Source organism: Bos mutus, chromosome 18 (genome assembly GCF_027580195.1).
Source record: "Bos mutus isolate GX-2022 chromosome 18, NWIPB_WYAK_1.1, whole genome shotgun sequence".
Classification (NCBI taxonomy): Eukaryota; Metazoa; Chordata; class Mammalia; order Artiodactyla; family Bovidae; genus Bos; species Bos mutus.
In genome coordinates, this window is record NC_091634.1 from 11,539,341 (window position 1) to 11,567,016 (window position 27,676).

Below are 27,676 nucleotides of genomic sequence, written 5' to 3' on the forward strand. Positions count from 1 at the left end.
GCTGACCCCTGAGACTCTAGGAAAAGCAACAGACGGGGAAATGACTGATGGGGATGCTGAAAGATCCAGACCCAGCGATGGGGAGAGAAGCCTCTGAGACAGAAAATGACAAAGAGTTTAAAAGACAGCAGGGAGAAGCAGAGGCCCGGGAGCAAGAGGGAAAGACCTCAACGGAGCAAGAGAGTCAGCGACAGAGGCAAAGAGAGGAACACGGACAGAAACACACAGAAGCAAAAACAGAGACCAAGAGACACACAGAGACTCAGAGCAGGGGAGGCGACACGCAGGTGGAGACGGACGCAGGGCCCCCAGCCTCGCCAGGGAGGTGATGGCCGACGTCAGGCAGATCTGAGAAAAGTGGTGCCCGCGCCCTGCGGAGGGACAGACTGACAAAGCCGGGAGAAGCTGGGCGGGGTCCGGGTGGGGCCGATGCCCGCAGGTCCAGGGCGGAGCGGGGAAAGGAGGGCGGGGCCGGCGGCGAGAAGGGGAAGGAAGCGGAGGTGCCGGGCGGGCGCGGGGCGCGGGCAGGAAGCAAGGAGGGGCGGCGGGGCTGGGGCCTCCGGAAAAACGCCCCAACTTCCTGCCCCGCCAGAGCCAGGAAGCGGGAGCCGGGACACCGGGCCCGGGATCGCCGAGCCCGACCTCGGGCGCCCCGCCGGTCACCACCCCGCGCGGACACCAGGTACACCGTCCCTGGCCCCGCCCGGCCTCCCTCCCCTCGGCTGCTAGGGGAAGTGGGGAGGAGGAGGGAGGGGGCTGGGCGCTGCTGGCCTTGGAGGGGCCTCCTACCGGCCCGGCTGAGCCAGCAGCCGCCCATCCCTGGGCCTCAGTTTTTCCATCTGTCAAAGGGGACAAAGAGAGGAGAAGTAATACTTGCTGAGGGCCCGGGAGGTGAGATGAGGGCTGCAAGCCCGGGGTCAAAGCTTCCCAACCGTCCGGCGGAGGATGGATGATCACTCCCATTGCACGGGTGGGGAAACTGAGACCCAGGGAGTAAAACCAACTCGTCCCAGGGCACGCACATCGTGAGACTGAGTGGAGTTGGGATTTGAACTCGCAGGTGCTTTCAGCCAAGCGCCGTCCTCCAAGCCTGCATACTTTAGAGCCACTCAAAAGGAAAAGTGGCAATAGGCCATAGGCTGTCTTGAAGCTGAAAGTTGCAGAACGCGTTTGAAAGCATTTTTTGGAAAGGTCTTTTTCTGGGTTGGGTCAGGAATTATACCCTGGGAAATAGGTTGTAGGGGACAAAAACTGGAGATCGTTCCCCATTGTACAGATGGGAAGACTGAGGCCCGGAGAGAGGTATTTACTTTTTCCGCATGTTAGATGAAAGGATTTTGTTTTGCAGGATTTTGTTTGCAAAATCCAGGATTTTGTTTTGCAGCCCCAGCAGAAAGTGTGCGGGGGTGTCTGGGGCGGGGGCACTGCAGGGAGAATTAATGTATAGGCGTTGGGAATTCAAACGGTCCCACGTTGGGGCGGCGAGATAGGACGGGGACCCCAGTCTGGGGGGGGGGGTCGGCTAGGGGTCGGGGCGACTACGTGATCTCGGATTGAACCAACACTGATCTGGGGGCTGGAACTATCCCCGCCTCCAGCCGGGGGGCGGGGGGCAGGGGGCGGGGTCCAGGAGACTGACGGGGGCAGTCGATATACGGAAACGCCAGCCCTCCTAGATAGGCCAGAGCGGCCCTATCTGGCCTGCGTGGCTCAGCGGAGAGCTAGAGCGGCCGGCAAAGAGGAGTAGAGTTTTCTGGGCTGGAGCCCGGCAGGAGCGGGCTAGAACGGCTGGCAGGAGGAGTGGAGCTGGACGCAAAGGCCTACTCCGGGCTGGCTAGAGCGACTCCGAGTCGGGGGTGGGGGAGCCCGAGCCGGCGCGCGGAGGCTTCGGTTCTGGCTGCTGCGGTGCTTCGCCTCCGACCTGGAGCAGGTGAGGGACGCGGCCCCCGGCGGGCGTCAGACCCTGACTCCTCACGTCCTCCCCAGCAACCCTGACCATGCACGCTGCCAAGTCCCGTGTAGGATTTAGGGCCCGTGTACACCCGCCACGTCCTACATACGATTTGGGGCTTGTGTAGACCTGCCACGTTCCATGTAGATCACTAGGTCCTACAGACCCTCTAAGGGGTCCTGATGACCCCGCGTGGATGTGCAGCTCCTTACAGAAGGGGGGTTTCGATACATCAATAGCATCTGCTAGAATCCGGGGCCCTATGGACCGTGGGTCTCGGGGACCACCAACCTCCCCATAGAATTCTGTACCCCTTTTAAATCTCCAGAGGTCCCACACACTGGCTTCTTTCCCTTATGGACTTAACGATCCTGTGTGACTTACGATCCTGTGGCCAGGGATCCTTGTAGACCACCATGTGTCAAACAGAATCCGGGGCCTTAGGCATTCCAAGGACTAACCTTGACTACTCTGTGTTTTAGTTTCTTTAAGGCTCCCAGAGGTTCTTGGAGACCAGGGTCATCCACTCAATATCTTAGAGTCCCTGAACTGTGAGTCACTCAGTCGTGTTCGACTCTTTTCGACCCCGTGGACTGTACAGCCCGCCAGACTTCTCTGTCCATGGAATTCTCCAGGCAAGAATACTGGAGTGGGTAGCTATTCCCTTCTCCAGGGGATCTTCCTGACCCAGGGATTGAACCCGGTCTCCCGCATTGCCGGCAGATTCTTTGTGATCTAAGCCACCAGGAAAGCCTGTTGTAGACACCGAGCACTGCATAATACCCAGGTGCCCATGTAGTCCTTGCGCATGCCCACTTTGTTCTCGGACCCCCATCGTTAAGGACCTTGTCACCCTGCCCTCATCTCTACAGCCCCATAAACACAGCACCCTCCTGCTGCACCGCAGGCCTTGTCATTTGCCTTTAGATCCATCTGACCGCTTCCACCTATCACTCTCTAACTTTGCAGGACTCCTTCATGACCCATCTTTTAAGGAGCCACCCTCCTCCCCAATCCTCTCTGAGCCCAGGCCTCTGTGGAGTAGCTGAGTCCAGTCTAAACTCCTGCCCAGGCCACAGTGTCCATGTACCCGGACACCATAGGGAGAACTGCTGTGTCTCAGCTTTGATTGAGATTGCAGTTTCCTAAGGTAGGCATGTGGATTCCCCATGCTCTCAAAGCAGCACATTCTGGGAGTTAAATGCATAAACTCTGGAGCCAGCCTGCCTGGGTCAGAATCCTGGCACTGCCTCTTATAAGCTGTGCCTCAGTTTCCTCCTCTGTAAAATGGGAATAGCAGTAATAAGACAACTGCTCAGGGTCACTGGAAGGATTGAGTTTATACCTGTCAAGCACTAATACTGTACTTCATGGCACTTAGTGCACATTATGCGTTAGCTATTATTTCCTATTGTGGTGATGAGGAATGAAGGCAGTAATACTTATCAAGTGCATGTTCCGAGGCCTGCCTGGCACCTAAGCATTTGCTCAGATAAACCTTTGTCCTTGCCTTGGCCCTTTTGGAATCACCCCTGCCTCTGTCGAACTTTTTCCACCCACCCCGGAGTGGGATGAGCGTGGACCCTCCGTGTCCATGGTCATGCCTTCCAGCCCAGAAGCTGCAGCTGGTGGCCTGGTGAAGGTTTTCTGTCTCGGATGGGAGTAATAATAGCATGGGGCTGCTTGTGGTTATGAGGCTTCAGTGAGTTACTCTGTGAGAAGCACTTAGAGCAGCGCCTAGCACACTGTAAGTGCAGTGTAAGTTCAGCTCTCATAATAAATAATTACTACTATTCTTCTGCCTTGGTTTGCAACTTTATTTATGTGAACATTTAACAATGCTCAGATCTGAAGTCACCCAAGCTTGGATGTTGGACAAACACACTTTATGGAAAAGAATCAAAATGAGGCCAGCTTGGGTGAACCCATAGGATGGCACTTGGACACTCCAGAAGGCATTATTGTTTAATGATCAGAGTCAAAAGGCCGGCTGCCGTTTATTGAGTGCTAGGGAGGAGGCCAGTGGAAGAGGAGAAGGATGGGACACAGGCGACCAGGCGACGAGGGTTATAAATAGCTTTGGGCTGTGGGGAGAACCCCCCCCCCCACCGTGGTACACCCCACCCGTTTCCACAGCTCCTTCCTGCCTGACACACGGGCTCAAGTGGCATTAGTCAGACTAATTAAGAACACCGACAATGTCGGTGGGAAGACACAGGGAGAAGTGGAGATTCTAAGGGAGACAAGATGGGAGAGACAGCGAGAGATGGGAGAGAGAGGCGAGACAGCGAGCGACACGGACAGGTGCGGGGACAGTGGCTGCAGGAACCAGACATGGGGAGACAGAGGCTGCGAAGAGCGAGGAGGGGAGACGGGGAGCAAGAGAAGATAGGGTGGGGCCTCGGCGGATGTGGGGGGAGGGGAGGCAGAGCCGGTGGGAAAAAATGAGCCGGGTCTGAAGGAAGGGAGAGCAAAAATGAAGAATCAGGGAGGAAAGAGGCAAAAGACAGGAGGCAGACTCAAGGGAGAGACAGCCAGGGAGCGGCAGCTGGGGAGAGGCAAGCTGGCAGACAGACAGACGGGACAGGTGGGTGTGGGGTGAGGGAGACAGAGGCACCTGGGGGGATGAGCTATCTGACGGCCGTCCCTTACTTTCTGGGATGGGAGCCGGAAAGATGCCAGGGCCCCGAGGGAGAGAAGTGGCTTCAAGGCCTCTTGGTCCCTGAAGGAGGAGGGTTCGCAGTTTTGTTTTCTTCTGTGGAGAGAGCTGGGGGTTGGGGGATTTGCTATTGTGATTTCCTGTCACAGGAAGTGGGGCTAGTGGGTTCAGAGGCAACATCCTGCCCCAGGCCTGTCGCAGGTCAGAGGCAAGCCCCCACACCCCAGTTATCTCCCTCCCAGCTCCCCTCTAACTTTTCCAACTCTGTTGGCCTGCAAGCCCTGCCCGCCTAGGACCCAACTCCCCAACCCCTCCTCCCTTACTTAGATCCAAGAGCCCCCAGGCCCTTCCTTCATCAGGGGACTCCAAATCGCAGGCTCTTGGGCCACAGCTCTCTCATGGACCCAGGCTCCTGGCCTCCAGCTGCCCCCAACACGCGGCTCCCTGTCCTCGGGCTCCCCGCCCTGGCTGGCCTCTGAAGGGCTCTTTGTCGCCACACAGAGGCCCCATTGAGCTGTGGAGGCCGGGATGGGGGGGAGAGGAGGCTGTTTACTCACCTTCGCACCTGGGCCAGGAATCTGTGAGTAACCGCCCTGCTCTCCCCGCCTCCCTCCCCTCTAACCGCGGCCCCTCCTCTTCCCCCAGCCCGGCAGTGCCCATGGAGGCAGAAGACGTCGCCCGAGGGGCGGTGAGTGGAGAGGGCCGAGGGGTGAGGGAGTTGGGTGGGGGGCGCTGTGCGGCGGGGAGCAATGCGGGCTGAAGCCATCCCTCCCCTTCCACAGGCCCCGGGGCCCCCCCGACCCAGCCTGGCGCCCGTCAGCATCATTGGGGCAGAGGACGAGGATTTTGAGATTGAGTTGAAGACGGTGAGAGAGAGGCGGGCTGGAAAAGCCTCTGTCTCAGGCTCCCCGGGGCCCCAGCCCTCAAGCCCCATGCCCAGCGTCCGCACCGGCTTACACCCTGTTCTCCATCCTCTGATGCTGTCATTCGGCCTTCTGTCTCTACCCATCTCTCTCTCTTTTTTAAAGATGTATTTAGTTGATTTTTTGGTTGTGCTGGGTCTTCATTGCTGAGCTCGGGCCTTCTCTAGTTGTGGCGAGCGGGGACGCAGGGCGGGGATGGGGGGGTCTTCTCTTTGTTGTGGTGCATGGGCTTCTCAACTGCGGTGGCTTCTCTCCTGTTGCAGAGCACAGGCTCTAGGCGCTTGAGGGCTTCAGTAGTTGCTGCACGTGGGCTCAGTAGTTGAGGCGCCCGGGCTTAATTGCTCTGCAGCATGTGGGGTCCTCCCAGACCAGGGATCGAACTGGCATCCCTTGCACTGCAAGGCAGATTCTTAACCACTGGACCACCAGGGAAGCCCCCATATCTCTTTCATCTTCCTAATACCTCCTTCCTCATCCCCTCACCCCATCCTCAGCCTCCTTTTGATATTACAGCACAAGCTGTCAGCCGGTTTACTCTGATCGCAGTTTTTATCGCTGCCCACTCCCCGTAATGACAGCTCAGATCCTCGTTCCATCTCTCCTGATTTCTCTCCTCACCACCCACCGTTAGAACATGAAGTCTCATCCATCCTCCCCACCCCCTGACTGGCCACCATCCCAGCAGTGGCATCATCAGCACTCCCACCTCCCAGCTTGGATCCTTTGGAGGAATTGCTGGGGAAGAGGGGCGGGGATCAAGCCCCAAGCCCCTCCTCTGCCCCCCTCTGTCTCACTCCCATCCCTGCTCCCTCAGAACCCCGAGGAACAAAACAACCAGTTCCAGAACCTGGATCAGGTGAAGCGGCGCCCGGCCCACCTCATGGCCCTCCTGCAGCACGTGGCCATGCAGTTTGAGCCGGGACCCCTGGTGAGGGCGGGGCCGGGGAGGCACGGGGGCGGGGCCGGGGAGGCACGGGGCGGGGCTGGGACCTGCCGCAGTGTTCAGTGCTTTAGGCCCGTGAGGATGTCAGGAGGGTCTGGGAAAGAGACCCAGAGCACATAGCTTGAGAGCCAGGAAGCCAGCCATGGGGCCCAGACAAGGTTGCAGCTGCCAGTGTAAATTTCTGAGCAGAGCAGGGTGCAGTTTCGCAGAGCAACACAGAATCCAGCAACCTGGAGAAAAACCATGCCCCGGCTGCTGTCCCATGCCCCGGCTGCTGTCCCATGCCCATGGCAGCATCACCCGTCAGTGACAGCGCCCTTAGCCCCAGAATCTTAAGTGCTCTGCAGATGCCTCCAGTCAGTGCTTCAGGGCTGGTGGTTGGGAGAAAGCCAGTAGCCTTTTCGGGCCTAGGCAGCACAGCAGGCCGTGGTCCAGAAACTAGGCGACTACTACAAGCAGCCCACGAGGCACAGAGGACATAATGGACGCGACAGAAAACCTGTATCAGGCAGAAAATACCGGGGAGCTGTGGATGCAGAGCGTACTCTCTGGGAGATGCCTGCAGAGTCTAGAGAACCCAGCAGGTGGCTTAGGGAGGAAGAAGGCCCAGTGCTGGCTGGAGAAGGCTCTGTGGATTGGGGTCCTGTCCCATGAGGACCCCACACAGTCCAGCATAAGCCGGGAGTTGGGCTTAGACCAGAGCACTGCTCTGTACTGGACGTGGGTCATAGTGTTGGTTGCTCAGTCGTGTCTGACTCTGCGACCCCATAGACTATAGCCCGCTAGGCTCCTCTATCTGTGGAATTCTCTAGGCAAGAATACTGGCATGGATAGCCATTCCCTTCTCCAGGGGATCTTCCCAACCCAGGGATCAAACACAGGTCTCTCACAAAACAGGCAGATTCTTCACCATCTGGAACCACCAGGGAAGCCCCCTCCAGAAAACAAGGAGACTGATGGAAGTAGCAGAAAGGGATGCCTGGGGGTGGCAGGGAGAAGGCTGTATTGACTGACACCAAAGTTTCAGAAACAGGAAATCAGGAAATTGCCAGAAAAGTGCTCCCCCCACCCAGCCTCCCCTAATGCCTGAGGCACTGGCCCTCTGGGCAGAGGAGTCCCCCTGCTGAGCCTGAGTGTTTCTGGAACTTGAGCTCCTGGAACTTAGCCCAGGGATTGTGCTGGTTGCTGTGTCCCTTTCCAGATGTGGAAACTGAGGCCTCGCCAGGGCCAGGGGTGTGACTAACGTGACCCAGATGGCCTTTGGCATTTTGAGATTTGTCCTCATGTTGTTCTCTCACCTCATTGACTGGTGGAGCGGCCGGGAGATGGTTGTGGTCACATGGGCTGCTTCCTGTCAGCCTCAGATGGAGTTTTTATTTTTTGGGGGGTTGGGGAGGGGGCAGGCATAGATTACTGGGGCGAGTTCTTAGCCGACTGAGACCATGTCCCTTACCTGATGAGAGTCTGCCAGGAGCCAGGACAGGTTGGAGGCCCCACAGCATTGCCAGTGTCACCCAGCAGAGGGCTCCTCCACAGGCAACTTCAGGGAATGCTTGACGAATGAATGAGTGAGCGAGCGTCACTCGTCCTTCTGTTTATGTGATTAGCCCCGCTGTGCGCTAGGCCTGGAGACACCGATGAATCAGAACCTCCTGGCTGCCACACACACACACACACACACACACACGCCCTTGAGTAACAGTATTGCTTTGCAATGGAGAGTTGCAGAGACAGACTGCCAGAAATCCAATCCCAACTTTGTCAGTTACTAACTGTTTTCTCATTTGCAACACGGGATAATGATGGTCCTCCCCATGGTTGAACAGATTAATGCAGGTAGAGGGTTTGGACAGTGTCGGGATGCACTGAGCCCTCTTAGTATAGCTGGGGGCGGTGTAACAGCAGCTGTTGTTAACAGCAGCAGCAGAGAGAAGACAGACCAAAGAACTATTTCACAGGAGAGAAAATTAAGGGAATGGTGCAGTGGCCCCAGGCAGCTGAGAGGGAGTCAGGTGTGGGGATGGGGGACATCAGGGAGCACTTCCCAGAGGGTTTGCATCCCGAGGCTTTCCAAGGGGCAGTGCAGTTGGGTGGGGCGGGAAGAGGATGGATCACATTCTGTGTCCCCCAGCTCTGCTGCCTGCATGCGGACATGCTGGGCTCCCTGGGCCCCAAGGAGTTCAAGAAAGCCTTCATCGACTTCTACCACAGCTTCCTGGATAAGCACTCGGTGAGAGACACCGAGGGGACCCCATCCCCAACCCCCTGGGCAGCCACCCTACTCCTCCCAACCTCCACCCTGCTGAAGGCAGCGTGAAGGGAGGCCTGGCCCGCCTGGTGGGAGACCTCGTGCCAGCCTGGCTCTCCATCTACTGCTCCTCCTGTCAGAGCATCATTCCCACCTGCTGCCTGGGCTACCATCCCTTCATCCCATCACGGCAGCCCCTTTACCGCTGCGTCCTCCCCTTCACTCCATTCTCTCTCCTGAGCAGATTCTACGAGTGATGGTCCCTCCTGCCGTGGCCTTTGAACTTGGTAAGAAGACAAAAGGGGACTTTGGGGTGAGGGAGAGGTCTCTAGCAGGGACCAGGAACCGCCCCCCCCGCCCCCCGGGGTGGGAGGCCACGCTCTCACCACGGTCCTTGGACAGCAGAGATGCCTTCCTATCTCATGGCCACCCCAGCCCAAGGAAGCATGGCTGTCAGAGTCCAAGGGTGGGCAGGGATAGGGGTGGACTCACGGCCCAGGGAACTGGCCCCCAGCCCGGGCCCTATTGTCCCCGCAGACCGCACGCGGCCTGACCTCTTTCCTGAGGATCTCCAGCGGCAGTTCGTGCAGGAGGTGGTGCAGAGCCAGCAGGTAGCCGTGGTCCGGCAGCTGGAGGACTTCCGCTCCAAGAAGCTCATGGGCATGACACCCTGGGAGCAGGAGCTGGTCCAGCTGGGGGCCTGGGTGGCGCGGGACCGTGCCAGCTACGAGGCCCGGGAGCGGCACCTGGCTGAGCGGCAACTGACCCACCTGGAGGAGATGCAGTGAGTGGGGCAGGTCTCTCCTTAGCCCAGGGGCACCCTCTGCTATCCCATCCTCGTCCCATCTGCTTCTGGACTCCCTCTTCAGCTTCAGGGGTCATTTCCATGCATTTGGTTTCCTCTTCTGACTTCTGGGGCCCTTGTGTACACACTTCAGTCATGTCCAATTCTTTGCGACCCCGTGGACTGTAGTCCGTCAGGCTTCTCTTGTCCATGGGATTCTCCAGGCAAAAATACTGGAGTGGGTTGCCATGCCCTCCTCCAGGGGCTCTTCCTAACCCAGGGATCAAACCTGTGTCTCTTAACATCTATCTGCATTGCCAGGCAGGTTCTTTACCACTGGTGCCACCTGGGAAGCCTTCGAATTTTCACCCATCTGGTTTTGCATCTTCCCTTCCCAGCTTGGGGGTCCCTCCCAGTTCCCAGGTCCCGTCCGTGGTCTTGCATTCAGGCCTGTGCTTTGGGTCCTGCCCTTGCAACTCCCACCACCCTGAGTGAGGGTCTCTCCTCCAGCAGTTGTCCATCCCAGATGCTTCGGCAGAGTGCCCCCGGCCATCCCCTCTTTGAAGGGGACAGTGACCTGTTGTGCTGCGCCCCAGGCTTAGCACATTGGTCACAGACTTCTTTCTTCTTACAGGCACACCATCTCTAACGATGAGGAGAAGAGGTGATGGAAGCAAAGAGGGCAGTGGGGAGTTTGGTGTCATGGGCCCCAGGGAAGGGGGGGGTCTACCTGGGGGCCTGGGCGTTGAGCTGCACGCCTGGCCCTGTTCCCTAGAACCTCCTCTCTCTCCCTTTGCTCAGATGCCCAGCAGGAAATGTTGTGGGGCGGGGTGGAAAGCTGGCGGAGGGGAAGCTGTAGGGGCAGTGGGGTCCCTGCGTCCTTGGGAGCCTGCGCGTCAGTCCGTGCGCCCTCACCGTCCCCTCCCCTCACCGTCCCCTCCCCACAGCGCCGCCGTGGTCAACGCCATCAGCATGTACATGCGGCACCTTGGGGTGCGGACCAAGAGTGGGGACAAGAAGTCCGGGAGGAACTTCTTTCGGAAAAAGGTGCTTCCCTGAGTGCTTCCCCCAAACCTGGCCTTCTCCTCCCCAGAGAGGGCCTTCCCCACCACCCGCCCCCGGAAGCCTCTGCGCCCCTGAGGTTTGAGCCCTCTGTCAACATTGGTCCAGAAATGCCCAGCTCCCCCTCCCCTGACTCCTTCCCCAGATGATAGGGAACCGGCGGTCAGATGAACCGACCAAGACCAAGAAAGGCCTGAGCAGCTTCCTGGATGCCGCCCGCTGGAACCGGGGAGAGCCCCAGGGTGAGGTGCCCGGCCTTGGCCCTGCCCTGACTTCCCTGTGTTGCCCCCACCTCACGATCCCATCTCTCGTTTCACCCCCAGATTTTCGACACCCGAAGGTCGAAGTTGATGGTAATGGTCCTAAACCTAGAGCATCATCCATCCTGGTGACCTAAGAGGGGAGGTGGGGGGACCCACAAGGTCTGAGGGGAGGAGAGGCAAGGGGCTGGGACTCCTGAGTCCGAGGGTGGAGGAGGGGTCTCCTGGGCAACAGGGAGGACCGAGCACAGCAGCCTCTTAGATCCCCCGGCCCTTGTGGATTTGAGTCGCTTGACTCTCATACTCCATTTTCTCCCTTGATACGTCTCCAGCTGAGAAGCCGGGCCTTACAGAACGTAAGGGAGGTCAAGGGGCGCCTTCCCGGGACCGGAATCTCGGAGGCCCTGGGCAGGACACCCCCGGAGTTTCTCCGCACCTTCTGTCTGGGGACAGCCCTGACCGGGAGCCAGGTGAGTTTCCTGGACCCCACAGCAAAACAGCCCCTTGGTCCTCCGCCCTCCCTGCTCCTTGTCACCAGTGTTACTGATAACCACTTCCTTCCCCTGGTTTACCCTTTCCACGGCTTTCCTCCTAAGCTCTGACCTCTGTCCTGGTGATGGATTTCCCCACCTCCTTGGACTACATTTCCCACCAACCCCCATGGTTTCATTTCCCAGAACCCTTTCTAAGTCCATGGCCAACCAGCCCCCTTAGATGGTGAACCTGGCTGCTCCTTGGAAATGTCTCCCACTCCTTGTGTGACCTCCCCCCAGACAGCCACTTGGCCAGGGCCTGGGTTCAAATCCTGGTTCTGCAATTTACTTGTGTCAGATTTTAGAAGCCTTCCTCTCTCTGAACCTCAGCCTCCTCCCCTCTAAATGGGATACATTCTCTTCCCACAAGTCCCAGTGGAGTGTTGGGAGAATGAATGAATGTGGAGGCATCCAGTCTCCTCTCCAAGTGGGAGACTAGCACCCCAGTTTTGCGACATCTTCACCCACTGGGCCCTGGCCGCCCATGTTTTCAGAGCTCTTTCCATCTGTCTGTGTATGTGCTTAGTCACTCAGTCGTGTCCGACTCTTTGCGACCCCATGGACTATACGGTCCAGGGAATTCTCCAGGCCAGAATACTGGAATGGATAGCCTTTCCCTTCTCCAGGGGGTCTTCCCAGCCCAGGGATCGATTCCAGGTCTCCCGCACTGCGGGCAGATTCTTTACCAGCTTCCATCCGTCTGTCCCCCACTAAAATACAGAGCAGCCACGTGGTGCCGGCCAGGCAGTGGATGGCTCAAGGAGTGGAGGCCCCCAGCGTGTAGGGGGGTGTGGGTCTCACCACCAGAGGGGCCTTCCAGACAGCCTTGCTTCCCCCCTCAACATTGTCCCCACAGGTGTTGACGCCCTCCTGGAGGTGGGGGACCCACCCCCACAGGGCCCAGCCAGCCTGGACGCCCCAGCGCCGCTGGAGAGCACGGAGGAGGCTGCCGACACAGAAAGGTGCCCGGAGCTGGGCGTGTTATGGGCGGGGGGCGCGTGTTGGGGGTTGTGCTGCCACTTGGCCTGCCCGTCCCCAGCGAGCCGACTCCACTATGCCCTGCTCCTGCCTCTTTGCCTCCCCTCCCTTCTTCCTCTCTGTCTTTCCTCATCTCTCCCTCCATTCCTTCTTCCTCCCTTTCTCCTTCCCTTCTTCTTCTCCTTCCTTTTTCACTGACTTTTTTTTCTCCTCTCCCCTTGCTCCCTCTTTCTCTCCTTTCCTCCTCCTTCCTCGTCTTCCACTTTACCCCCTCTCAGCTCTTCCTGGCCCCTCTCCCTCTGCCCCTACCACCACCCCATCTTCCATCCATCCCCCCCACCCATTCTGAAGCCTCCAGCCCAGCCTCCTTGCTCCTGCCTCCCAGCGCCCCCTCCCTCCCTCCCCCCAGCCCTCTGTGCTCCATGCCCGGGGGCCCTGTCCCCCTCACAGTTGGGGGGCAGGCTCTGCCCCCTGCCAGTCCTCGTGCCGCTGCTTTGGGGACCCTGTGGTGGGTGGGGGAGGTGAGTCGGGTTCCCTCTGGGTCCACCTCTGACCCTGTCCCCCTCTCTCCCCAGAAAGTGGAAGAGGTGGGTGCCTGGGCCCTGGGTAGGGGGAGGGCTAGCCCCTCCCCCATTTCTCCCAGCCCCTCCCCTCCCCCCAGGGGCCACCCCTTCCCCTACACCCCTGTGAGGGGTGGGTGGGGACACCACCCTCCCAGCCGAAGAGCTAAGTATTGAAACCCCCCTCCCCGCCTCGCCTCCTGGCTCTGCCCCCCATCCCCCTGCCTCAGGGAAGGGAGGGGGCAGTCCTTCGCTCCCTACTGGGTTCCCTGTCCCTGACCCTCCCCGGCCAGTTTCAGTATCCCTTCTGACCACCCCCCACTGCCCCTGCACCCCAAAGTTACACTGGTCCTTCTGACTCTCTCCTCTCTTCTGTTGCATGTTTGATCCCTGTGCTGGTCTCCCCCCGTCTCCCCCTGTGCTGGTCTCCCCTCCGTCTCCCCCTGTCCTGGTCTCTCCCCGTCTCTCCCTGTGCTGGTGTCTCCCCATCTCCCCCTGTGCTGGTCTCCCCCCATCTCCCCCTGTGCTGGTCTCCCCCCGTCTCCCCCTGTACTGGTCTCCCCCCGTCTCCCCCTGTCCTGGTCTCCCCCATCTCTCCCTGTGCTGGTCTCCCCCCGTCTCCCCCTGTCCTGGTCTCCCCCATCTCTCCCTGTGCTGGTCTCCCCCTGTCTCTCCCTGTCCTGGTCTCTCCCTGTCTCTCCCCGTGCTGGTCTCTCCCTGTGCTGGTCTCTCCCTGTCTCTCCCTGTCCTGGTCTCTCCCTGTATCTGTCCGGGCCTGACTCTGTCCTTGGCCTCGGGGTCCAGGCTGTCAGGGCGTCTGGGGCGCTCAGAGAGCCTGCGGGTGAGTGACCGCCGCCGGCCTTCCCGGGGTAGCCTCGGGGCTAAGGGCCGGGGTGGGGGCCGCTCCCGGAGCGACGTGGACATGGACCCCAGCTCCGCCACGGCCGTGCTTGGCCCTACCCGACGAGCCACGTACGTCACTGCCCCCCCCTTCCATCCACCAAGGCAGCCTGGAGAGTCAGGGAGGCTGGGGTGGGGGATATCAGATACTGAGGTCACTGTGGGCCTCCAGTGGTCACAGGAGAGGGGTGAGTGGCTGCTTTCCAGAGATCTGGGGGCTGGTCCGCAGCTTGGGCCACCCTAGGGGATGGGCGTGGAAGGAGTCAAAGGCTCTTTCCTGGGATGCCCTGAGCCGGGGACCTGACGAGGCCTCTGTCCCACAGCCCGGAGCCTGGAGATGAGGGAGAGCCGGGCCGCTCAGGACTGGAGCTGGAACCAGAGGAGCCGCCTGGCTGGCGAGAGCTTGTCCCCCAGGACATTCTGCACAGCCTGCCCAAGAGCCAGGTGAAGCGGCAGGAGGTCATCAGCGGTGAGTGCCACCCCCTTCAGCCCACTGTGGCCGAGGACACAGCCCACCTCTGGCAAAGACAGATGCAGGGGGATGGCCATCTAGGTGTTGCTTACACCGGAGCTTGAAGGCCGCCCAGTTCCCTCAGAGGGCCGTTTGTTAGCTAAATTGGAACATCTCAGGGAACGAATGGGAAGGCAGCTGCTGGAAGTGACATTTCCAAGGAATGATTTTGTTTTGACCATGCTGCACGGCATTGGGATCTTCGTTCCCTGACCAGGGATTGAACCCACACTCTCTCCCTGCAGTGGAAGCACAGAGTCCTAACCACTGGGCCGCCAGGGAAATCCTCTCTAAATAATTTTTTATAGTGCGGGACAGTGTTGACGTGAACAGCCAGAAACGGTCTATAAAAGTTGCATTTCAGGCATAAGCCTTTGTCTCCTTGTTTGTGAAACGTGGGCAGTGATAACTCCTCTCTTAAAAGCCCCACAGAGATGAAGATGAGATGATTCGTGCATTCAGCACAGTGATGGGTCCAGGGTCAGAGCATTTAGCTGTGACTGCTGTTACGACTATGATCTTAAGCACTCGGGAGAAAAAGATTCCCACCCAGAAAAGTTTGGGAAGATAATATATTATTAGCAATGCTTGCTTCTGAGCTGAGAGATACCATTTTTGTCTTAATTCTTCCCTGTGATTTCAAATTGTGTCTGTGTTGAGGGAGGTTTGCCAGATGTAGAGTGTTTTGGGAAGCTCATTTGGAAGTTAACTGACAGATTATTTAATGGTTGAGAAGGATTCTCATTCAGAAGTTTTAAGGCAGTGGATAGATGCCCTTTGGGTCACAGATCCTTCTGAGAGTAATAATCAAAACATTCCCAGTGCCATCTGATAGAACCTTCTGGAATGATGGTAACATGCAATAAATATCTGTACTTTCCAACATGGTAACCACCAGCCACATAACAGCTGTTGAGCATCTAAAGCCCAACTGAGAGCTGAATTGTGCATTATATTTCATTTTAATTAAGCAAAGTTTAGAGTTATTGGCATGGCTAGTGGCTACCATGTTGGACAGCATGGCAGTTTCTTTCACCAGAAATACATGCATACTTAACATACAAAATCATGCATTTAGTCTCTGGGGATTTTGGGGATCCCTGGAACTCGGGCATGCACCCCCCGGAGGCCCCTGGATCCCAGGCCATCAACCTGTCAGAGTCATTGTACCAGAAACAGCCTGAGAAACTTGCTGGATGGTTAGACTTGAAACGCAGCTGCATGCAGTAAGGCGACCAACTTGTCCCCAATTTGCCTGGGACTGTCCTGGTTTGGGGACTTCCCAGGTGGTGCAGTTGGTAAATAGTCTGCCTGCCAGTGCAGGAGATGCCGGAGACACGGGTTCGATTCTTGGGTTGGGAAAATCCCGTGGAGGAGGAAATGGCAACCTACTCCAATATTCTTGCCTGGGAAATCCCATGGGTGGAGGAGCCTTGTGGGCTACAGTCCATGGGGTCACAGAGAGTCAGACGTGACTGAGCGTGCATGCCCACACGACCTAGTTAGCGTTGAAAACCTCATGTCCTGGGAAACCCATGGTATGGGGCAAACCGGGACTACTGGTCCCCTTGGCTGCAGCCGCCGTAGGAGAAAGGCAGTGGCATGGAGGACTTCTCAGAGGCTACTTCAGGGGCGAATGCTCCACCCAGAGTCATCCTTGTGCCATCCCCTCCCCAGCCTGCCTCTGAGACGGCCCCCCTACACCCCCGGAGTCTGCATGCTCGCCAACCCCAACTGTTCCTTCTGTCCACTGTCCCCGCAGAGCTCCTGGTGACGGAGGCTGCCCATGTGCGCATGCTCCGCGTGCTCCACGACGTCTTCTACCAGCCCATAGCGGACGGGGGCTTCTACTCCCAGGAGGAGCTCCAGAACATCTTCCCCAGCCTGGACGAGCTCATCGAGGTGCATTGTGAGTGCGGGGCTGTGGCCCTCCCATTGTCCCACCTGCCAGCTCTCTGTTCCGTTGCCTTGCTGTTGACCCCGGGCAGCCTCTGGTCTAGCACTGGGGAGGGCCACACCCCAGATGCCCAGAGTTCACCTCCTAGGGACACATCATCAACAGGCATGGGGCAGGGAGTCGGGGGCGGGGGGCGGTCACCGGCCCCAAGGATCCGACACATCCACCTGCAGTCCAACCCCCCACCCCCCAGTACCAGACCAGCTCTGCATCCAATCTCGAGGACCCTGACGGAGCACCGCCTTTCGTCTCTGCTCCCTACAGCCCTATTCCTTGATTCCCTGATGAAGCGGAGGCAGGACAGTGGCTACCTCATCAAGGAGATCGGAGATGTGCTGCTGGCCCGGGTGAGAGAGCCCAGCCCAGGCACTGCCTACTTGCCCCTCCCCTCCTCTCCACTGCCCCGCCCCCTCCACTGCCCCGCCCCTCCACTCCATCGCCCCGCCCCACCCCGCCCCCTCCTCCTGGCTGGGGACCTGGAACCCAGGCCCAGGGTCTCAACCTTACCCGCATCCAAGCCCCAGGGGTCTGGGCCTCTAGCCATGTCCTCCATCCCACCTGAGACACCCTCCTTGGCCTGCCTCTCGCTGTAGTTCGATGGTGCCGAGGGCTCGTGGTTCCAGAAAATCTCCTCCCGCTTCTGTAGCCGCCAGTCGTTCGCCTTAGAGCAGCTCAAAGCCAAACAGCGCAAGGAGCCCCGGTTCTGTACCTTCGTGCAGGTGCGGTGGGGTGGGAGGTGGTCTGGGCCCCAGGGTCCCCGGAGAGGGGGGCCGGCGTCCTGGTGTCTCAGCGCTGCTGTTCCTGCAGGAGGCCGAGAGCCGGCCCCGGTGCCGCCGGCTGCAGCTGAAGGACATGATCCCCACCGAGATGCAGCGTCTGACCAAGTACCCACTGCTTCTGCAGAGCATCGAGCAGAACACAGGTAGAGAGAGCAGCCCCGCTCCGTCCTGGCGGACCCTGGCTTTCTGGCCTCCAGCCTTAGCCTTGGGACCTGGAGCTTCCAGGGTTGGGGTTCACCCCTGGCCCGGTCTCCCCCTTTGCCCACAGAAGAGCCGGTGGAACGGGTGAAAGTGGAGCGGGCAGCCGAGTGCTGCCGGGAAATTCTGCAACACGTCAACCTTGCCGTGCGGGACATGGAGGACCTGCTGGTGAGCCAGACAGGGCCCTGGGCCAGGGCGGTGGGGTGTGCGTATGCAGGGGTCCGTGGAAGCCAGTGACCCTCCCTTCCCTGCCCCTAGCGGCTCAAAGATTATCAGAGGCGTCTGGATTTGACCCACCTGCGGCAGAGCAACGACCCCATGCTGAGCGAGTTCAAGGTGCCCTCCCCGCTCCCCTCCCCTCCTCTCTGCTCCCCTCCCCTCCTCTCTGCCCACGCTCAGCATTCCCTGATAGCTCACCCAGGAAGCAAGAGGGGCCCCTCAGCTCTGACCCCACCCCCCTTATCTCCCAGCGGGGAATGAGCTGACCTGACCAACCCCCCGTGGTCATCCCCACCTTCTCCCACCCCACCATCGTCTTCACCGGCCATCACCCCTTCCTTCCTGCCTCCAGAACCTAGACATCACCAAGAAGAGGTTGATCTACGAGGGCCCACTGACGTGGCGGGTGACGAAGGACAAGGCTGTGGGTGAGCGCCAGGGCAGGCAGCGAGCAGGGCGGGGATGGGGGGGGGGCGCCTCAGGGCCAGGGTGTCAGGTGGGGGTGCTGAGCCCTGCCCCCCAACCCGCAGAGGTCCACGTGCTGCTGCTGGATGACCTGCTGCTGCTGCTTCAGCGCCAGGACGAGCGGTTCTTGCTTAAGTCGCACAGCCGGACGCTGACGCCCACGCCCGATGGCAAGACCATGCTGCGGCCAGTGCTGCGGCTCACCTCCGCCATGACCCGCGAGGTGGCCACCGGTGAGGCCCCGGGCACGGCCGTTCCCAGGATGGCGGAGGAACCCTCCGAAGAGCTGGGCGCGCATGCTCTGCGCCCAGGGGCGGTGGGGGCGGGGGAGGGATGGAGGTGGGTGGCTGGCAGCCCTGAGGCTGAGGCTGGGAGGGGGGACCCTGGACAGGACACGGCCGGGGTGCCAGGCTGGCTTGTGGATTTTATTAAGTTAAATGGGAAACTGCCCCCAGGTGTTTGCACAGAAGAGCTGCCAGTTTTAAGCAGTATTTTGAAAAAATGCCCTGATTGCCTCTTGGGAGCTATAGGGAGCAGGAATTGAAACCTGGTGGGGCCATGATGGTGGGAGTGGTCCTGCAAGTCTTGTAGGTAGAGCAGACAGGGGACTTATTTCCTGATTAGATGAGGGAGGGCTCCGGAGGGGTGACAGAGTGAGTGAGTTGAATCCTGGGAGCCCTAAGGTCATGGGGGACTTCCCCAGGGGCACATTGGGGTGACCCTGGCTTTGAGTCTCGCTTTTCCCTCCCCCTGCAGATCACAAAGCCTTCTATGTCATTTTTACCTGGGACCAGGAGGCCCAGATATACGAGCTGGTGGCGCAGACGGTGTCTGAGCGGAGGATGTGAGCGGGGTCTGGGTTCCTGGAGCGGGTGGAGGAGGATGAGGAGGAGGCCGGGGCCCCAGGGCCTCTGGGGACAGGGAGGGGAGGAATGTCCTGGCCCAGGGTTTGGGGGCTCTGACAGCCCAGGGGTCTGGCCTGTCTCCTCAGCTGGTGTACCCTGATCACCGAGACCGCTGGATGCCTGAAGGTCCCCTCCCGCACCTCCCGACCCAAACACCGGCCCGGCCCCAGCAGGTGAGGGGGCCAGGAGAGGGAACTAGAGGTCAAGGGGCAGCCTCCCCGTGTGTCCCCAGAACCCGAGCTCCAGCCCAGTCTCCATGTGCGTGCATGTGCACGTGTGTGTCTGTGTGCATGCATGTGAAGGTGTGTGCACGTGTACACCCACCCCACCACGGCCCATCTGTCTCCAATCCAGGCCTCTCTGTCTTCCACTGGCCAAGCCTCTCTGTCTCCCTGTCTCCCAAATTCGACCTCTGTCTCTATCTCCGGACCTCCCTGCCTTCCCCACCTCCAGCTCCCTGTCTCCCTGCCCCTGCTGCCCACCAGGGCCAGGGCAGTGGGGTCACCCGGCACTTGCTCCCCCCAGCACTCGTGAACCCCTGCTTAGCAGCTCCGAAAACGGCAATGGCAGCCGAGAGATGCCCCCGGCAGATGGTGAGCCTTGATAGAGCGGCAGTGAATGGGGGTGGGGGGCTCCACAGGAAGCCTGGCAGGATCTGAGCCCCCTCTCCGCTCCCCGACCCAGGCCGGATGGAGAGACTCTTCAACTCCCTCCTGCCCTTCTGCAGACAAGGCCTCGAGGGCCAGCTCGCCGCCAAGGCCCTTCAGAAAGGTAGCTCAGCCCCACCCGCGCAGGGCGGCCACCGCCTGCCCCGACACTGCTTTCCCACCTGCCTATGCTCAGGTGCCGGAAGCAAGCCCACCCAGTCCACCACATGCACAGCCCATGCTGCACCACCGTCCTTGGTGGCCCCAAGTTCCTTCGCCTCCTGCAGCCCCTGTCCCTTCCTGACCTTCAGTTCAGCCTCTCCCCGGGTGCCCTCCCCCTCAGCCCCAGCTTCACACCCCTGCACCCCTCCTCACATACCCCAGCCCCTTCCTCAGGTCTGACTAACCAGAAGCTCCTTCCCACCATAGGCCCACACCCATCCCCAGCTACATCTCCCAGCCCTCGCCCCCCGCACCTCTGACTCTGTCCCCTCACCCCTGTCCAGTGCTGACCCTGAAACAGCTCCTATTGCCTTCGGAGGAAGACAGCGGGGCAGGGCCTCCCCTCGAAGGGGATGGGGTCCCAGGGGGCAGCCCCTTGAGCCCAACGCAGCCCCAGGAAATTCGGGAGGAGCTGCTCAGCCTGGAGGAGACCATTAAACAGCTAGAGGTGGTGTGGCCTGGGGGTGGGAGCAGGGAGGAAGGGGCTAAGTGGAGGAGCCCTTCTCACTGATGATCCCCCAAAACCAGGAGGTGGAGGAGGAATTTTGCCGCCTGAGACTCCTCCTGTCTCAGCTTGGGGAGAACACCGTCCCCCAGTCTGGCTGTACCTGAGGCCCCCTGCCCCAGGCAGGTGAGTGAGGGACCAGGGGAGCCGGGCACAGGCCAAAGAGGAAGCGCCCGAGTGGCCCCATCAGATGCTAACAGCTGCACAGTCCCGTCCATTTCTCTCCCTCCATCTTTGATTTTCTGCATCTCCCCACTCCATCTCCTGTCTTCATCTCTGTTTCTCTGGCTCTTCTGTGCTGCTTCCCCACCCTCCCTTCCACCCTGTCCGTCTCTCTCCATCTCTCCCCCCATCTCCCTTCTGCTCCTGCCTCTCCCCTGCCCCCAGGCGTTTCGCAAGAAGGAGCGGGCCACCCACCACTGCAGGACCTGACTACCCAGCGTCTCCAACCCCAGGGGCCTGAGGAGAGGGAGCCAGGCTGCCCCAGGCCACGCCTTGGGGGAGTTGGGGGTGCCCAGATGGGATCACTGCCCCCCCGCCACCTCCCACTGGCTTCGGTCTTCTCTCCCTCCTGCTTGGGGGACTCAGGGCTTCATTCCGGGGGGGCACCACCTGGCCCCCATTCCTGGGCCATCTCAGTATTGCCTGGGTGGGGGGGTGGCCAGGCCCTCCAACCCCCACCCCTCAAGTGCCTTTGCTCTGTTTTTATATCCTGAATTGGAGGTTTATTTTTTAATATATATTATCTAAGGAGAGGTCTGAGTGTGTGAGGGCGGGGAAGGGCCCCAGAATGGCGTCTGGAAACCGCTCCCCCCCAAGACTGTCTGGCATTGCTTCCTCCATCTGTCCCACTGCGTCGCCTCTGCGTTCATCAGATTCCGTGTCTTAATGTTGACTCCCCAGGGCCAGCCCCCCGACACACACACCCCTCGTGGCCCCCACTCCCAAGCCCCCTTGGTCACCCACGACGATGCTGGGCATCCAGCATCTCACACTTCTTTCTGTTCGTTTATTTTTGTAGTAAATCTCTGGGGTTGGCTGATGGGGGTTGGGGGGAGAGGGGGCCCTCCTGGGTGGGGGCTGGGGGCGGGGTTATTGCTCTGAGCTCCCTGTCCCCAGGGGGCCTGTGGGCAGGGGTGGGGGGCGGGCGTCAGCACTGGGGCCGGCACGGGGGAGACAAGGCCGCACAAACACTCAGGTCACAGCACAGGGGCAGGTGGGCAGGGGGGAGGCTGGGCGCCATATTGCACTTCAGGAGAGGGGGGTCAGGCGGGGACCCCCCCGCTCACACTGGAGCCTGGGGAGGAGGCTGGAGGTCATCGTGTCCCCTCCCCTCGCTGGAGAGGGGAGGTGACACCCCCCAGTCTGGGGCTGGGGAAGAAGCCTGGGGCAGCCATGCGCCCAGGCCCAGCCTCCGGCAGGACATCAAGGGCAGACCAGACCATGGAAGAGGCCCCGCGGGCGGCTGCCCTGGTCTCTGCCCCGGCAGAATCCATCTCCCCGCAGCGGCTCAGCTGCCGACCCCGCCTTTGCCCACCTTGGCCTTGGGGGGCACGGGGAGGCCCTCGTCGCCGTCACTGTCAGAGCTGCAGCCACTGACGTCGGTGATCTCCAGCTCTGAGTCGCTGTCCTCCTTCCCGCCCAGCGCAGCCTCTGGACCCCCGGCCCCCGGTAGCGCCAGGCGCTGGGCCACAGCCAGGCCCGCGGGGCGCTCCGGGCCTAGGCCCTCCCCAGTGGCGGCTAGCAGGGGCGTGGCGGTGGGGCCGCCCCCTGCCCCTGCCGAGGGCAGGTGGCCCAGAGAACTGGCCAGGGGGTTGGGGTAGAAGTGTGGTGGGTAGAGAGGCGGGGGCAGCTTGGGGAAGGGGCCAGTGAGGTATGGGCTGAAGTTCCAGGGGTGCTCAGGGAAGGCGCGGCTGAAGTGCCCCAGCAGGCCAGGGGGCTTGGAATAGCCAGTGGCACCTGGGGAGAAGGTGATGGGCACAGGGGGTCAGGTAGACTGGGTCATTCCTTCCTGCCGTGTTCCACCTGATTTCTCCCATCGTCCTCCCACACAGCATCTCCCACCCTCACATGGCTCCCCTCATTTCCACGTCCCTGCCTGCCTCCCATTCATTTAGTGCCCCCCAAAAGCTCTGCTGTCAGCCTGACCCCTTCTCCAGCTGCCCTCCTCTCTGCTCCACCTCGCTCACGTCCTCTGACTTCTAGACGCGCATGTGCACACATGCGCACACACAGCCTCACCCAGGGCCTCCCTCCAGCGTCCTGGCTTCTCCCCCTTCTATCTTTGCCCATCTTCTTCCCTCACACACGTACAGCATGCCTGCCCACCCCGGGGGCACCCCTGGACTCCCAGGCCCTTACCAGAGCCCAGGAATGGGAAAGGGCTGTCTAGACGCAGTTTGTCTGTCTCGGGGGTGAAAAGGGGTGCCCGGGCCCCCGGCTCTCCCAGGCGTGGAGCAGAAAACAGGGTCTGCAGGGTCTAGAGAGGGAGGTGAGGGAATAGGTACCGCTCAGACAGGCTGCCCCCTCCCCAGGAGGTTCAGGGCTTGGGGACCCCAAGATCCAAACTCACCTCAGGGGTGAGGGGAGGAGCATCTGGGCCAGGGGCTCCCCCAAAGGGACCAGGGGTCAGCAGAAGCGGGGAGCCCGTGGTGGCAGCCGCCACGTCCAACAACGGGTAATTGACGAGCACAACTTTGCTGAAATTGAACTTGTAGGTGAACCTCTTCCCTTTGGTCTTGTGGAGAATCCGCTTGTTGTAGTAGTAGCTGTGAGCAGAGGGAGGACACTGATGCAGAGATGAAGGCAGAGCCCCCAACACTTGCTTGGCGCCCAGCACAGAACACAACAGCTTGGGGAAACTGAGGCCAGAGTCACAGGGCCAGGCAGGGGCTAGGATCCTGCCCTGTGTGGCTCTGAAGTCCAGGGCTTTGGTCCTTCACTCACAAGTGGATACTTATGGTAGCTACAGGCACAGAGCCCTGTGCGCTGGGATCCCATACGATTCTGCCCCCAGGAAATTGAGGGAAAGCCCCCAGGGGACAGGGCCCCAGAGGGACAGTGAGGGGAGCAGGACAAGGTCCCCAGCCCCTCCTCACCGCAGAGCCCGGCTCAGCTTGTCATAATTCATGTGAGGCTTGCACTTCCGGATGCCCCAGAGCCGAGCCACCTCGTCGGGGTCCTTGATGACGAACTCCCCATAGTCCCCTTGCCAGGCGATGACACCCTGGTACTCCTCTTTCTGCAGCAGCTCCAGAATAAAGTGCCACAGCTGGATCTGCCTGGAGCCGGGGGACGACTCCGGCTTGTAGGCCCAATCCGGGAAGGCAAAGCCTGGGGATGGGAGGCAGGGAAGTGGCCCCAGGTCAGTGCGCCGAGTCGGGGGCTCGGGGGACCAGGAGGCATCCCCCTCTCCCCTGACCCCTGGTCTCTAGTGAGCAGCCTCAGGCATCTTTGGGGAGCATCTCCACATCTCCCACTCTCCGCACCCCACTTGGTGTCCAGTCCCCAGACTGTCCAAACAGAGGGAGAGACCTCATTGTCTGGGGGCCCTGGGTTGGCACTTGCAGCCCAACTCCTGCCTTGGCACAGCTGGGCTGGAGGGTGGCAGGGACCAGATTCCCCTGTCCTTGATGTTGGGGAGGGTCTGGGAGGGGCTTGCAGGAAAGGGCACGCCCTCCACTGCGTTCTCCCTGCACTGCCCCAGCCTGGTCCTGCCAGCCCTGAGGTCTGATCTCTTGTGTACTCTGAATGGCCCCTGATTCCTGCTATCTCTTCTCCCTGTCCCTTGTCCATCTCTCCCCGAAGTTCACCACCCTGCACCCCTCCGCCGCCCCGGCTGACCTCACCCTGGAACATCCAGGCTGGGCCTGCGTACACATGCGCCTCCGTACCCGTCCGTATATTTATACCTGTCACTTCCCTGTGTCCCTGCCCTGCCTCTGTGCCATGTCCGTCTGAGAGTATGTGTGTGTGCAGATGCCCACAGCACACAGCCTGTCACACAGACATCCGCTCACCCTCGAGGGACCCCCCCGGCTGTATCAGAGAGCCACACTCCCGCCGGAGCATGACACTACAAACGTGCCACCAAGGCATTCACACCAGGCACACACAATTGCAAACATCTCAGGCCCCTGAGCGCTGGGACCCGCGAACAACGCAACTGTGATGAGAAGACACAGAACCCCAAAGGCCCACATGAAGCACCCTGTGGTGGAGACCGTGAGTGCTACGCCAAGACGCATGTGTCACCCTTACAGTCACACCCTCGTGACACCCTAACAGTAGAGCACCCCCTCATCCCACCCCTGCCACAGACATCCAGCTCTTTTTTTTTTTTTGGTTGCCTCCTGAGATCCCTAGTTCCCAACGAGGGACTGAACCCACGCCCCCTGCAGTGGAAGCTCAGATTCTTAACCACTGGACCTCCAGGGAAGTCCCACAACCAACTCTTAGCATCCACAGCTCCAATGAGCACCCTGCACCCCAGTGTCCAGACATACAGATGCTAGGTGGAGACCGAGGGGCTCTCCCACCCCTGTATCTCACCGCCCACCCACAAGGCTCCAGGCCCTGGGTCCCACTTCCGTGCCACAGCCTCTGTCCCTGTCCCCCTCCTCAGAGACCCCAGACCCAGGCATGAAAACAGAAGGCAGAATTAGCCTACAATCTGCAGGAAAGGAGGGTGGTTGGGGTGGCAGGGTCAGGGTCTCTGAGCTGGGAGACTGTTGGTATCCACTTGCTGGTGTGGTCCCAGGCAGTTCCTTGCCCTCTCTGGCTTGTTAGAATTTCAGGGATGAGGCAAGGAGAAGCAGGGTCCCAGCCAGGCTGCCCAGGGTCTGCCCGAGGCTGGGGAAGGCCAGGCAGTTTCCTCCCTAAAGAGAATTTCTCTCTCAACTCCGTCTGGGGTCTTTCTCATCTAAGAAGACAGCCGAATGAATCAACAACACATTAGCTCTGGCCCATTTCACACCCGGAACATGTCCCAGTGGCTGTATCACACAGACACGCCCAATGACCCCGAAGATGACAACATGCAGACACACACCCCGGCCTGTCCTCCACGCGTGTTCTCGGGTGTGCTATACGTGCCGACACAATGAGAGGCAGGAGGACCCACAATCTCGGCACACAGACACACACGCACATCAAGACAACACAGCCCCCAGTGCGCAGCCACTCTCAGTGACACGGAACCAGCCCCACGCCCCAAACACAGACACAGCCCCTGACACAGAGGCCTGGGGGACCACCCATCCACCCACGCAACCCAAAATGCAGCGAGATTAGACCTCCGTTTGGTTCAGAATGCCACACGCCACGGAAGGAGCAATCAAAGGCTTTTTGCCTACTGAGGCGAGCTGGCAGACAACCCGCCCCCCCCAACCCGGAATTGTGGACACTCCGAGTCCCAAAGACACACAACACACTCAGTCTGGAGACACGCTCAGGTGACCTCGGACGTGCACGGACAAGCAGGCAGAACCAGTTCAACAAAGAGATGGACGCACACTTCCCCAGTGCGACCCGTTCTTCTTGGAGGGTGACACAGAGACACACCAGGATCCTAAATAACCAGCACGGAGTCTTCTCACCTCTCACTCTGTCTCGTGGTGTACACACACACACACACACACCTCTCCCTCTCTCTCTCACTGCCCATCTGTGGAGCGTGTGACTTGGACTTAGATGCATGTCCAGGTCTTACTGTCGTCCACATCCCTGGTCTGGGTGTCCACTTCCAAGCAAACCGTCCTCTTTCCTGTTCCAGCTGGTTGGGCCGCACCTCCGTGTTCCCCTGCCTGGGTCTGCGCACTTGCCCACCAGCGCCTGGTCTAGTGCCCCCTCTTGTCCCCGGCCCTGCGCCATCAGCGCGCGTCTGTCTCAAGTCTCCCTGCTTCTCTGCCCGCAGGTCCTGGGTGGAAGCAGACTGCGGCCGGCCGAGACCCCAGGTCTTCAGGCCCCAGCATCCTTGTCCCACTCAGACCTCCACACCTCACCTGTCCTCCAAAAGACCCTCATGTCCCAGCAGGCAGGTGGCAGGGACATCTGGCCGTGAAGTTTTTAGTCAAGTTTTTCATTAAGGGGTTGGATTCAGGCGACTCTGACCGAGACCCCAGACCCCGGGCAGATGGAGGAAAGACAGTGAGAGATGCAGAAAGGAGGGGCCAGAGGACTGGGAAGGCCCCAGGGCTGAGGAAACGGTGGGGCAGGTCTGGGCCAGTTACCAGGGGTCCAGAGAGCCGGCAGGGCGGGTGGGGCGAAGAGAAGGTCGGAGACGCAGCTACAGTCCATGTTGGAGCCAGCCCTGTAGAGAGGCCAGACAGACAGATGGATGAGGACAGGATGGAGCAAGCAAGAGAGACAGACCCAAGTCAGTTGGGGGGCTGGCACTGCAGGGGGACATCCCCCTCCACCCACCCAGGCCCCAGCCGCCCTCACCCCTTGCATCCTGACCCCCTCCTCCCCCTGCAGGCACCTCTCTGCCCGCTGGTCCCATCATTCCCAGTCCCTCTCCCGGCCCTGCGCCCGGTCCTTCCCTCCCGGCCAGTCCTCCCGGCAGCCTCCCCTTCCTCTGTGCCTCACCACTAACCGCGGGCTCCCAGCCTCCCTCCGCGCTCCTCGCCACTCACTCACTCACACTCCGGGCTCACACTCGCGCCCTGCACCACCCCGCACCGTCTCTGCCGCTGTCTCTCCATCCCTCGCCTCGCGCCTGACCTCTCGGGGTCCGTCTCTGCGTCTCGGGCTCTCCCTCGGTCTCCCTCTGTGGCTGTCCCCGGTCTGTCCCGCTCCCCACCTCTGCGCCCCCACCTCCACTCCGCCCCGCTGGCCCCGGGGCTGGCTGGTCCAGCTCGCGCACCGCCCCGCACTCTCATCTGTCCGCCCAGAGCCAGCCAGCACCGGGCGGGGGGCGGCCTTCCGACGGGCTGGGAAGGCGCCGGCCCAGCCCCTGCCCGCCCTGCCCTCCGCCCCACCCACCCCACAGAGCGGCCCCCAGCGCCCACAGGAGTGCTCCCTCAGATGCCCTCCTTAAACCCGCTGTCCCCCTCAGACCCCCGCCGCTTGGGCCTGCCTCCTCTGCAGACGGCCCCCCTCAGACAGCCCCTTCCCCTTAGGTCTGCCTCTCCCCTCAAACACCTCCTCCCCTTAGGTCTGCCTCCCCCCATATACCCCTCCCCCTTGGATCTGCCTCCCCCCTCAGACACCCCCACCCCTTGGATCTGCCTCTCCCCCTTCCCTCCCCCCCTCCGCCTTGCAACAGGTCCCCCCTCTCAGACCCCCACTTCCTGGGACACCCCTCTCCTTGGGTTCCTCAATTCTCAGATACTGTCTCATCCCCTGCTCATCCCAGCCTCTCAGACCCTTCCACCGTTTGTTTTCTGCCAGCCCTTCCCCCTCAGATACCCCACCAACCCCGACACCACCACCGCCCTCAGACACCCACTCCCTCAGACATCC

At 60.5% G+C, this 27,676-nt stretch overlaps 2 protein-coding genes across 9 annotated transcripts; one reads left to right on the top strand and one right to left on the bottom strand.

Annotated features, from left to right (window-relative positions):
• Positions 1-543: 543 nt before the first annotated feature.
• Positions 544-20,831, top strand: ARHGEF1 (Rho guanine nucleotide exchange factor 1). Of its 8 annotated transcripts, XM_070387613.1 has the most exons (32): positions 544-682; positions 2,434-2,586; positions 2,921-3,101; positions 5,256-5,298; positions 5,393-5,476; positions 6,348-6,461; positions 8,608-8,706; positions 8,969-9,011; positions 9,262-9,508; positions 10,143-10,172; positions 10,456-10,555; positions 10,716-10,812; positions 10,894-10,923; positions 11,163-11,300; positions 12,220-12,325; positions 13,706-13,873; positions 14,125-14,270; positions 16,075-16,221; positions 16,534-16,616; positions 16,863-16,988; positions 17,077-17,191; positions 17,317-17,417; positions 17,508-17,585; positions 17,821-17,896; positions 17,999-18,166; positions 18,690-18,777; positions 18,925-19,011; positions 19,364-19,431; positions 19,523-19,609; positions 19,992-20,155; positions 20,236-20,338; positions 20,600-20,831. In XM_070387613.1, the coding sequence occupies exons 4-31, from the start codon at positions 5,269-5,271 to the stop codon at positions 20,317-20,319; spliced, it is 2,904 nt and encodes a 967-aa protein (XP_070243714.1). In that variant the 5' UTR covers positions 544-682; positions 2,434-2,586; positions 2,921-3,101; positions 5,256-5,268; the 3' UTR covers positions 20,320-20,338; positions 20,600-20,831. The 8 variants fall into 8 exon arrangements, with proteins under 8 accessions (XP_070243714.1, XP_070243711.1, XP_070243713.1 ...); XM_070387610.1 differs by lacking the exon at positions 2,921-3,101; XM_070387614.1 differs by lacking the exon at positions 2,434-2,586 and having other exon boundaries at positions 574-682.
• Positions 20,832-21,381: 550 nt separating this feature from the next.
• On the bottom strand, positions 21,382-26,510 carry ERFL (ETS repressor factor like). Its single transcript, XM_070387618.1, has 5 exons — positions 26,443-26,510; positions 23,311-23,545; positions 22,785-22,980; positions 22,574-22,691; positions 21,382-22,171 (listed from the first exon to the last, which is right to left on the bottom strand). Exons 1-5 carry the CDS (start codon positions 26,507-26,509, stop codon positions 21,723-21,725), a joined length of 1,065 nt encoding a protein of 354 aa, XP_070243719.1. The 5' UTR covers position 26,510; the 3' UTR covers positions 21,382-21,722.
• Between the last annotated feature and the right edge of the window lie 1,166 nt (positions 26,511-27,676).